Here is an 11616-nt window from a genome sequence, read left to right on the forward strand (position 1 = left end):
TGAAAAACCGTTCTTTCCGATATGGAGCTTTTAGTAAAGGAGAGATTTATCTCAGAGATTTCGAAGTCTTTCAAAGTCCTAATGCTTTAAAGGAGTATTCAGAAGGACCACAACTCTAATAGAGCTCGATATCTTCAGTATTTCCTTTGCATTCCCTAAAGGGAGGGAAAAGAAGGTTCTTTCAGATATGTAGATCTAAAGTTTCGAATGAGTTCAAAATAAAATGTTGATATAAAGAGCGCACCTTTTTATATATACATTAAAACAGTCTTCCAAAATGATATAAATCATACTGCTACCAAAAACTAATTATCTGACCAATCCGAGTTTCAAGCAGATTTATGCTCTATCTTATCGATATCTATTACGTGAGTTCCATAGTTCGTTTGTTGATCTGAGATTTTGCTTACAAAGAATTACTATGAATGTGGTGGAACAATATTTAGAATATCCGCAATTAATATATTCAATTAACAACTTATGACGGGAATTCCCTAATCCCAACAGAATTTATTAAATCCCCGCTGTTAATATATTCAAGGCCAAATTTATGACGGCAAAGTAAAATACCTGTTTTTTATTTTATCTTTTTATTTTTATTTTTTAACCACAAAACGTTCATCAATTAATTATAATTCTTGTTTCAAACAAAATTCGAACTAAACGCTAAGTGGTTAAAGGTAACTGTTACGAAGAAGAAACAGAAGTGAACGAAACATTATAATAGCAAACTACGCGCGGAAATCAGCGTGTGATCTCGCATTCACTCTGCAGTATCTAAAATCGATTAGCGCTGATCTAAATTAACTTTGTGCTTGACTCAACTCTGAGCATCCACTCTGCAAGCAACCATTTTGTGCCACTCACAGGCGATTTTTTTTCTGGTAATTTCTTGGCGAGGCTCAATAGTGGAGTTAATTCCAGCTGACAAGACTTCCATTTCAACAAAAAAAATTCTACTTCAACAAAAAAAGGAAAATTAATAATAAACACACAAAAACTGTACTGTGTCAAAAACAAAACAAATACAATGGAAAGTCCAAATATGCGATTGCGCACAAATACAGTTACTCATACGACGTGTGTGGCATACTAAACGGACGCTGACTTTATAATTAATACGAGTACAGAAATCCGTTGCACTAAAGCCCTGAATGTAACTGGCACAAAAGCATACACACATACATACAAACATGATGACACAAAAGAATGTGGAAAATGTTAATAATAAATTCAATTTTGTAAACAAGTAAACAAAAAACGTAATTTACATATATGTATAATATGAAGGAAAAAACGAAAACCTCGCCTGCACTGTAGCTTTAATACCCTACACTGGTGAATTTCTTATAGCTTAAGAGGAAAGAAAAAAGTTCTTATCTTGATTTTGAACATAGCTCAGTTTTTATGGCAGCTACATAAGAATATGTTATTGGAAATCGATCTGAACATTTCTTTTTGGAGTTTGTAGCATTATCTTGGACTATAATCTGTGCCGAGTTTCGTGGAAATATCTCATCAAATAAAAAATATGTTCATACAAGAAACTGATAGTTATCGTATAGCTAACCTATAGTTATCTTATAGTTAACTTGTAGTTATCCTATAGTTAACTTATAGTTATCCTATGGTTAACTAATAGTTATCCTATAGCTAACCTATAGTTATCCTATAGTTAACTTATAGTTATCCTATAGCTAACCTATAGTTATCCTATAGTTAACTTATAGTTATCCTATAGTTAACTTATAATTATCCTATAGCTAACCTCTAGTTATCCAATATCGGCGGGCTCGCCGAATGCACAAGCTGCTTGGTGAAAAAATTACGAGCGCAAAATTAGCTAGATATCTCAAAAACTACCGACAGACGGTTGGATGGACATGGCTAAATCGACACAGCGCGTTAAGCTGATGTATGTAGAGTTTACGAAATTTCTTTCTGAATATTACAAACTTTATGACAAAACTTAAACTTGGGGTATAAAACCCACAAAAGAAGCGAAGCAGAGTGCATAATAACACTAAAATCACAAAGAAAAGCTGAAGAAATGCTTTTAGTGCAAACAAAACACGCTTAACATTGGAATGACTTTAGTCGAAGGCAGTCACTTTGATTTATGTGCCCTTTATGCCTGTAACCTTATTCATGTTTTTATAAATTTTGTGAAGCAACTGTAAGTTCTTGAGTAAGATTATTCACGCCGCGTACGCTTAAGGACGCTTTCATGGCTTATGGAAAATTTTGTGGATTTAAATTTCAAATTTATGATTATGTGTTATTTTTCTTCCGAAAAAGCTGTGGTCATTTATTTTTAAAAAGATTTAAGTTCAATAGAATACGGTAACTTTCTTGACTGGACCTAAAATGGAATACAAAGAGCAGCCTGTGCAGGGATTACAGGAGCTATTAAATCATGTACGATCTGGGCGCTTAATATGATCCTGCTTCAGCTGCCCATAGAAGTGCATACTCGGAAAACAGAAAGTTCTGCTATACGAATAAAGGAATTAGGAGGTTGAGACCGGAAAAATTATGGACATTGCGTCCACAACATAAGTAAATCACACTATGTTCTCCAATGCTTAGTCGTCAATAGTTACTTTCGGTTAACGATACCTCTATACGTGAATAGAGAAGAGATTTAATAGGAGAGGAGGATACTACCTCTATCTAAGCCGACGGGTCTGAATGGACTCTTGGAGTAGGGGCGTAGGTATACTTCAATGAGCTTGATATCTCTATTTTTATCCGCCCATTCTATGAACGGAAAAGAGATTTAGTAGGGAGGATACTATCTCAATCTGTACCGAGTAGGGACGGAGGTATACTCCAATGATCTTCATATATCCAAACGCCTACCAAACTTAGCATCTTCCAACCGTAACAACTAGGTATAGAAAAAGGCTGTAGGGCTCTACGGGAGGATTCAAAAGGCCACCATATGGACAGATAGCCAAGCGGCCTTGCTTGCCTTGCCGACACAACAGATTAAATTCAGCTCAGTCAACAACTGCAGAAAGGCTTAAGCTCACTAATAGCTCAACTCCACTCGTCTATAGTTCGAGTTCCCTATCACGGAAACATTTTCGGCAACGAAAAGGCAGACAAGTAGGTACAACTAAACTGCGAACGATCAAAAGAGAGCTTGACATTCATTTTGAAAAAATAGCTCAGGGGCTGATGGAACTCAATAACAAATTGCATGATACTCAAGGCAGATACGGTCCAAATATAACAGGAATTGAACCAAGGAACCAACTAATTAAGTCCAGGAATTGTATATACAGACTTACAGCTACTATAACGAGGTACGGACCTTTTGGTGAGCATATGTACGTCAAAAATGGGCCTACCATGTAACAATATTGTATGCCTGTGAATTCCTAGCTCCATCACAAACCCGACACAGAATACTTGGAACCCATCTGACACCAAACCTTGAATGGTTGTTCACAAAAATCATAAAGAATACTATAAGCAATATAATTAAGAGCATGGAATGATAAATGATGGATGAAACGAGATAGCAAGATTATAAGGTTCTACGATAGTAGATCTTCGTCGAATACTCTCAGAGCTGGAGTATTTTCATCCATTCGGACGATATGAACTAGCCTATGTAGCCGCTGTAGGAGGATGGAGCCATGTGTAGAAGTTCACGCAAGTGAGGAAAGATGTCTGAGCGCCATTCGCTTGGTAGTGACCAGAAACGATTCTTTTACATATGACTCAAACAGCTCACAACTTCTGGTCTTAGACCAAGTGTCCTCTGGGTAGTCAAAAAACATCCGTTTGAAGGCAAGCTAAAGTGAGCAGGCGAATCATCCCTCCCCAGGTTTGTGCGGTGGGTTTGGGACCCGCCACGTAAAATGATTCTAGACAGCAGTTACTGTTGGCTCCAGCAGTCACCTAAGCGACATATGTCTTGAGTTTGAGTCCCTCCAGTGACAAGTCAGAGCCTCCCACACAATTGCCTGTCACAACTCTCATCTAAATTGTCTATAATTGTCTCTACTTAAAGTAACCTTAGCAATAAAGAACTCCTCTTGCTCTAGAGCTGTTAGGAGCTCGTTAACATAAAAATTCCTTAAATCACGTGCTTCTTGTTATCATGCTACTCGTAAGAAGGAGTGCATTCCGATGCCCAGCATAGCGGCGCCGTGTTCAACTGTCATTTTATACATAAATAAGTAATTGCTTCTATTATTGTTGTTGACATTTTGACATTATGCCGGAATACCTGCACGTGTAACGACGTAAACGTAATGGCTTAACGCCGACAATTATGGGCTAACGCCATATTTAATGTGTCTCAAGGCGCTCCACACTTGGCTGGCTGACAGACGCTGGGTAATTAAAACACAATTTTGATGCTGAATGTGCGACTGCGCTAATTCTATTTGTGTTGACAATATTGCTGAGTTGTTGCTTTTGTAATTTTATGCTATCGTACCTGTATAGGAAGATCGTACGTCAGCTGAGGTGCTCGGTATTGCGTAGAACTTTTTTATGGTTGTTGACTGAAGGATTACTTTAGATTACTTCACACTTCTTCTTTTTGATTTATATAGGTTTTGTAGGGTATAAGCCGCGTGAAAATGCTTCCGCGTTGTGCGCATACGAGTATATATCCTCAAATACTAGATTTTCACCCCGAGACCCTGGTAGTCAACAATCTGCACACTTCGGCTTTTATTATCAGCTAAATTGTCTTAATTCATCTTCCGGGATTTTTCGGTGTCTGGACTAAATATTCTTAGTTTGTCTTCCGGTTTTATTTGGGTTTATTTGATAAATTTTATTCAAATAAATTTATATATAAATAGTTTTTAGTCGTTATTCTCGCACTATTTTCTAGATCTCTTCGAACTGCTTTAATCTCCATAGAATATCGTGCTTTAATCTTACCACAAATTGGTCCACCTTCTCTAAGTACCTAAGTGTTATACCGAGCAGTTTCTCGTAGAATAATATGCTTTGGTCTTACCATAAGTTAATCCTCTTTCTCGAAGCACCTTAGTGTTATATACACTGTGTCTTAAAAGTTTTAGACAATACATTGCTTTAGGACTTTTTTCTGATAAAACTGCTTCAAAAGTTCCGATGAGGTCGATGATTACTAAAAATAACTTCGAAAACAAAGTTGTTGGATACAGTGGGCGAGGTTTCCAACCAAAAATTATTAATTACTACTTTTTTGCTGAACCTTCACGGATACTAAGTGCCCATGCGCCGGATTTATTCCAAGTTTTTTGTTATGGTCCGACGATTTTGTTATTCCGGAAGCTTTCTGGACCTATCAACTGCTTACAACTCAAAGGCCTCTTCTTTACTGACGTAGACACTGCTTACGTGCTTATAGCCAAGTTAAAAACAGCGCACCAGGCACTCCAAGTGTAACCAAGTCCGTGCTTTCGATCTAATCTCTTCAACGAATTGTTCTGGTTGTGGTTAAACCCCAAATGCGGGAAGAATGACACTTTGTACGTTGAATGAGGAGTTGCATTGCAACCGGGTGCCGAACCCAAAGTATGTCATAGGTTTTAGTTGGGTCTCGAACCCTCCAAAGATGGTTAGTGGGTCTATTCCGCACTGCCAATCTGCTGTTCAATTCATTGATTTTATCCGCTGTGCTTTTGAGCGCCGTGTTGTAAGGCTGTCGCCAGCAGGTTAAAGACACCGGATGTTAATCTCTTCAACGAAATGAAGATCTTCCTCTACCTCTGCTTCTGCTTCTACCTTGAATAGAATACTTTCAAAGCTAAAGAGACTCATTCGCCGAACTATTTTAATTTCGACTCAAATTACCAAGAGATCCACAATAACTTACAATATTAATCAGTTTACGAGCTTCGTTGACTTTTGGCTCAACATTTGTGGTAGTGATCTTAACATCAACCTCAATGCTAAACATTAGTTTTAATATTAGGTTAATACAATATATAAATTATAAATTGTAGAACCGATGAGCTTAACCAAGCAGGCCTCAGAATTGGAACCAGCATCCAGTGGTATTTATAATATATATCAAAGAGTATATGGGAGACGCATTTATATATTGTATGTCCATGGGTTTCACTTACTACGAGAGTTCGTGCTCATGGAACTCTCATACAGTCCTTTCAGAAAGTCTAAAGGATCTCTAAAACACCAGTTCTTCTTATTTCCAATACCGACTGCTGGACGGTAATATTTTTGATTCAACAGTTCTCTGTGTCTCATTTTCCTTACTTACTTCGAAGAACATATGGATACCTAAACGCTCGCCGAATTATGCTATATGATAAGAAGATCTATGAAGGTTATTTATTGACTTGTGCCGGCGAGCTTTCTCAATTAATCTAGCAGCTTAATGAGCTTTTTGCTCTGACGCTTTCGTACCGTACTCTTAACTTCGCCCAAGTTTTATGATTTTTTTTAAGTTGAGCTCAAAACACTCCATACTTTAGCACCATTCGCCTAAGCAACTCTTTCCACTTTTGTCTTACAGATGCTTCTTTGGACGCTGCGCCACTCTCAGCCAATGTTTGCCTCTCGCCAAAATCCATGCTGCGTCTAGTCGTCGACCATGATGATCTACACAATCGCAAACTCTACAAGACTTACACATCGGATGATGTTACGAAGGCGCACAACTCCGAAGATGAATACAATGAGTTCATCAACGATGTACAGTTAACACCGGTGGCGTTCATGAAACTCTGTCCAGCGCTGTTGGCGCAAATTGATCAGCATGTCTGCATACGACCAGCGCCACTCAGCAACGGCATGGATGCCAAGCAAGCGCTGTGGAATGGTGAGTTCATATACATATATACACACGCTGTATTTACTGTTAACTAACGCTACTTTTTCCACCCGCCAGCTTGGATATACGCCAGCATTTCGATATTCATACTCTCCGCTTGCGGACTGCTTGGCATTCTGCTGGTGCCGCTCATGAAAACCGTCGCGTATCAGGAGATTTTGAAATTCCTCGTTGCCGTTGCCATCGGCACGCTAGCCGGTGATGCCTTAATGCATTTACTGCCGCACGCACTGGTGCCCGAACATGATGACGAACACGATGTGCATGCGGATGGAACTGCTGCGTCGGCGCACGATTCACACGAAGCAGTTTGGATCTGCGCCTGCGCTTTCTTCACTTGTATCTTCATGTACGTCTTGGAGCATATATTGCCGTTATTGCGGGGTGACAGCGCTGGCGGACATGGGCACGCGCACGGACATGGACACTCACATGGCGGACATGGGCATAAGCAAGGGCACGCGCATAAACCGGGACACGCGCATGCGCACCACGCAGAGCAAGCGCATCATGTAGAGCATGCGCACCACGCCGAACAAGCAACGACAGAAAAACCAACTGACAATGTGCTCACCGCCAACATCGTGCCGCCAGTCAATAACGATGCAAAAGAGATTAATATCATGTTGAATGAAACGAAAAATGATGAAAAAACGCCGAATCGTCCATTGACGCCCGTAGCCTTCATGGTCGTCATCGGCGATGGCCTGCACAATCTTACCGATGGCCTCGCCATAGGCGCCGCTTTCGCCAGCGATCCAGTAACCGGCATGGCCACCGCCTTCGCCGTGCTCTGCCACGAGCTGCCACATGAGTTGGGCGATTTTGCGCTTCTGCTGCAGACAGGCGTGTCCTTGCGGCGTGCCGTCTACTTGAACATTGTCAGTTCGGTGTTGAGTTTCCTGGGCATGGCTATCGGTTTGTTCATAGCCGGCGCGCATGGCAATATGACACAATGGATTTACGCCTGCACAGCCGGTTCGTTCCTCTATATTGCGCTCGCAGATCTGGTGCCGGCGATGAGCGAGGTGGAAGCGCATGCTCACGATGCGAAGAGCAAACTGAAGGGCACGTTAATACAGATATTCGGCATGCTGTTAGGTGGTATTATCATGTTGGCCATCGCTGTCAATGAGCATTCGCTCTCGGCGCTTTTTAAGTAAAAAAAAAACAACAATAACCATAGCAAGCGGCAATATTTGATTATGCGCTTCTCAGTTCTGTAAATTGAGAGCGCAAATGTGAGTTGTTAAAAACACGCATTCCTAGACTACATTGTAGAGTCTGCTTTTTAATGTTTATGTTTAAGTTTGTATGTTTTATGGTTCTTAAGTTTAAAAGTATTATTAAATATATTGTAGTTGTACAAATTAAGTTTTAGAAACGATTTATGAATTATAATAAAATTTAAAATAAATTAAAAATCACGATTAAATTAAATTGTTGAATTAATAGGAAAAAGGGAAACTTAGCATACTTTTAGGCGCATCTGTTTTGATGAAATTATCAGCTGACAAGGCAAAAAGCAGTAAAAAGTTCAAATTTTCAAATGTGGTTGGGATTATTTTATGTTTTAATTAAAATAAAACAAAAGCGTTTTTTTAACTAAATAGTACAATTTACAATATTCAAGCTATCTGCTGGTGTTGTTCTTCAAAAGGTTCATTTGGCAAACGGGCAGAGTTCTAAAATAACAAAAAGAAAAAATAAATTTAACACTCCCACGCATATTAGAAAATCATTTGCTTACCAATTTTCGAGCGCGTTCCTCCAACGTGCCATACGATACATGATCCAAGGTAAAGCCAGCTGGCAAGCCCACGCCTTGCACACGATACAAAGCATCTTTATCACCCTCATTGGCAATTTTGTGCGCTGCTGCAACGGTACATTTGCCAAGAAAACGTGATGATGCTACCATTGGACCACGCGATATATCTATATGTGTGCCCATGCGATAGAGCGTGACACGTCCTTGGTTCTGTTGTGCAATGCTGGGCAACTGCTCACGTTTATAACGCGAATCGGCGAACATTTCGAGCGCTAGTTCGTTATTTACATCGAGACGTTCGATTTTTAAATCTTTGGCGGCTAGCCTAATCATCGCGGCGGACAGAGCACGCATTTCAGCTTTAGTGGGTTGCCAAGATTGCGCTTGCAGCACTATGTCATAAACAAAACTGCCAGATTTGACTGCAATAAAAAATTAACATTAGGTTAATGTTTTGTTTAGATTATGGTTGGTATATAAATTTTACTATTTGGTCCTGGAAAACTGTGTAATTGCAAATGTGCTTCGTCAGTAAAACTGTTTTCGAGTGCTGCGCCCAACATAAAGCTGCATGTGCGCCAGAAAGCTCTGTAAAGTATTACAAATACAATTATTGTAAATAATAAAAATGTGACTAGCTAATTCTTTACTCTTTAATTTGTTGCTTGCACATTCAATGTAAAATAACTTTACAACTTCATTGTTTTATTAATTTCATTATTAACTTACTTATTTATTAAATGCGGATCAGCTACTGTAAAGTTAAGCAACTGTAGAGTACAAGATTCTGTTAGCGGTCGGTGCATATCCCACGGCACATTGCCATCTTTCAATGCTAAAGCGGAACGTTTGCAGTGACCATCACTTAAATGTTGCGCACAATTGTAAGGCGTAGATATATGGGCATTCATAGCTAGTGTGACATCCTCCGGTAAACCCAAATAACGCACCTCAATTTTTTCTACTCTACCAACAGCTGCCTTTTGCCGGCGTTGCTCTTCCGAAAACAATTCATTCCGCTTAGCTATTGCAGGACTGACAGTTTCCTTACTTGTAGAGTAAGTACCTAGAATAGAATAATTAAATTATAGCATTGCTTTTCATTTAACAAATGTATATGTAATCATTCAAAAATGTCCTGCATATGTTGGTAACTTTTTAGATAACACTAATAGCATTAGTAAACTCACGTATATTTGACAATCGATTAAAGCGTTGCAATGTATTTAATACTGTTTGGAAAAGCATTTTATTGCCGGCCATTTCTAAAAAATTAAACACAATTTTATTTAAGCTCTTGAAATTATTTTTTTATATATTCAAGCGACAGCATAAATGTTATCAAATCACAAAATTTATTCAACAGCTGACACCAACGTGCTTTGATATTGCCATTTAGTTAAAAAATACAAGAGTTTATTCAGATATTTTGTACATAATAACAATACAAAAATATATGACGGGCAATTTACTGTAATATATAAGATACCGGTGCAATACTGATTAAATTTTAAATTATACAATTTTATTTTATTTAATTTTACTACTCGCTGTGAAACCAAAAATGTCTTGTTTACAATAATTTTTAATCATTGTGAATGCTTTTATTTATTATTGTCAATGGCAACTTGGAAATAGAAGAAGCATCGCAAGGCTGTCACAATTTTGTTGGTCATCTTATTCGCTAAAACATTTCTTGAAATTCCACACAGATATTTTCTACAAATCATTGTGAGTTTATTTTAATAAAACTACTACAAAATGAATATGGAACTTGTGCGCAATGTGCCGAAAGGTGGCTTTAACTTTGACAACTGCAAAAGGTAGATAATATTTGTAATTAAAGTTGAACGCCGCATAAAGCTTCTGCTTTCTTCAACAGAAATGAAATGCTGCTCAGTTCCGGTTTCCAACATCCAAAGACTGTAAAAACAGGCACCACAATTGCAGGTATTATATTCAAGGATGGCGTAATACTTGGAGCAGATACCCGCGCCACTGAAGGTCCAATTGTCTCGGATAAGAATTGTTCCAAAATTCACTATCTGGCTAAAAATATGTAGTAAGTAAACCTACATATATTAAATGCATCTTCTTTCCATCACATACATGCTGATACATGCTTAATATAATTTCATAACATTTGCAGCTGCTGTGGTGCCGGTACTGCTGCCGACACGGAAATGACTACCGACCTGATTGCATCGCAATTGGAAATGCACCGCCTAAATACAGGTCGTCAAGTACCCGTTGTGGCAGCCAACACACTGTTGAAACAATTTTTATTCCGCTATCAGGGACACATTAGCGCTGCTTTAGTGCTGGGTGGTGTTGACAAGACTGGCTCATACATTTATTGTATACATCCACATGGTTCGACCGATAAGCTGCCATATGCAACAATGGGTTCAGGTAGTTTGGCGGCAATGTCTGTGTTTGAGTCACGTTGGAAACCCGACATGACCGAAGAAGAAGGTAAATTGCTTGTGCGCGATGCTATTGCGGCTGGTGTCTTCAATGATTTAGGTTCTGGTTCGAACATCGATTTATGCGTTATACGCAAAGATTCGGTCGATTACTTGCGCAACTACGAGCTAGCCAACTTGAAAGGCAAACGTCATGTAAGCAGATTTAAGATTAACGTAATTGCAGGAGGAGTTTACTTAAATATTATTTAATTTGCAGGGAGATTACCGCTTTAAACCCGGCACAACTGAACTGGTCGGCAAAGAAGAAATAATTGAAGTTGTACCCTTTGAAGCTTTCCACAAAAAGCTGTATGGGGACGAGACAGCTGAAGCTATGGAAGTTGGTGCTTAACCTAGGAGTTGCCACAGTATGCATGTGAAAACATACGAAAATTAATTAAATCTTGGTTTTTGCAAATAAAATAGTTTTTAAAGAAATTTTGGTAGTTTAACTTTTTTGTGGTGAACAGGGTATATTTAATTTGCTTCGAAGCTGAAACTTCGAAGTTCTACAAACTTTCCCATCTTCTAATTGGTTTTTTAAAAAACTTTTTCGTGGCGCAAAT

At 38.8% G+C, this 11616-nt stretch overlaps 3 protein-coding genes across 3 annotated transcripts in view; 2 read left to right on the forward strand and 1 right to left on the reverse strand.

The window, feature by feature from the left end:
• Positions 1-8235, forward strand: part of LOC105227924 (zinc transporter ZIP6) — a 30499-nt gene extending 22264 nt beyond the window's left edge. Inside the window, exons 3-4 of the mRNA XM_049459277.1 lie at positions 6494-6799; positions 6869-8235. Coding sequence (XP_049315234.1) covers positions 6494-6799; positions 6869-7974 — 1412 coding nt within the window. The 3' untranslated portion in view covers positions 7975-8235. The remainder of the gene's footprint in view (positions 1-6493; positions 6800-6868) is intronic.
• A 126-nt stretch (positions 8236-8361) lies between these two features.
• On the reverse strand, positions 8362-9953 carry LOC105227923 (39S ribosomal protein L39, mitochondrial). Its single transcript, XM_011207482.4, has 5 exons — positions 9773-9953; positions 9312-9648; positions 9070-9170; positions 8562-9004; positions 8362-8496 (listed from the first exon to the last, which is right to left on the reverse strand). The coding sequence occupies exons 1-5, from the start codon at positions 9843-9845 to the stop codon at positions 8440-8442; spliced, it is 1011 nt and encodes a 336-aa protein (XP_011205784.2). The 5' UTR covers positions 9846-9953; the 3' UTR covers positions 8362-8439.
• A 253-nt stretch (positions 9954-10206) lies between these two features.
• Positions 10207-11488, forward strand: LOC105227922 (proteasome subunit beta type-7). The gene is made up of 4 exons (XM_011207480.2): positions 10207-10405; positions 10465-10644; positions 10732-11203; positions 11268-11488. The coding sequence occupies exons 1-4, from the start codon at positions 10344-10346 to the stop codon at positions 11400-11402; spliced, it is 849 nt and encodes a 282-aa protein (XP_011205782.1). The 5' UTR covers positions 10207-10343; the 3' UTR covers positions 11403-11488.
• Positions 11489-11616: the final 128 nt, after the last annotated feature.

Source organism: Bactrocera dorsalis, chromosome 5, assembly GCF_023373825.1.
Source record: "Bactrocera dorsalis isolate Fly_Bdor chromosome 5, ASM2337382v1, whole genome shotgun sequence".
NCBI classification, from domain to species: domain Eukaryota; kingdom Metazoa; phylum Arthropoda; class Insecta; order Diptera; family Tephritidae; genus Bactrocera; species Bactrocera dorsalis.

What these genes read in the sequence shown, in the direction of transcription:
- LOC105227923 (XM_011207482.4), bottom strand. Translation starts at nt 9,845, where the DNA reads ATGGCCGGCAATAAAATGCTTTTCCAAACAGTATTAAATACATTGCAA. An exon ending in GATCCGCATTTAATAAATAA is followed by an intron (nt 9,171 to 9,311) that starts GTAAGTTAATAA and finishes AATACTTTACAG; the next exon opens with AGCTTTCTGGCGCACATGCA. An exon ending in AGGAACGCGCTCGAAAATTG is followed by an intron (nt 8,497 to 8,561) that starts GTAAGCAAATGA and finishes TTGTTATTTTAG; the next exon opens with AACTCTGCCCGTTTGCCAAA.
- LOC105227922 (XM_011207480.2), top strand. Translation starts at nt 10,344, where the DNA reads ATGAATATGGAACTTGTGCGCAATGTGCCGAAAGGTGGCTTTAACTTT. An exon ending in AACTTTGACAACTGCAAAAG is followed by an intron (nt 10,406 to 10,464) that starts GTAGATAATATT and finishes TTTCTTCAACAG; the next exon opens with AAATGAAATGCTGCTCAGTT. An exon ending in TATCTGGCTAAAAATATGTA is followed by an intron (nt 10,645 to 10,731) that starts GTAAGTAAACCT and finishes TAACATTTGCAG; the next exon opens with CTGCTGTGGTGCCGGTACTG.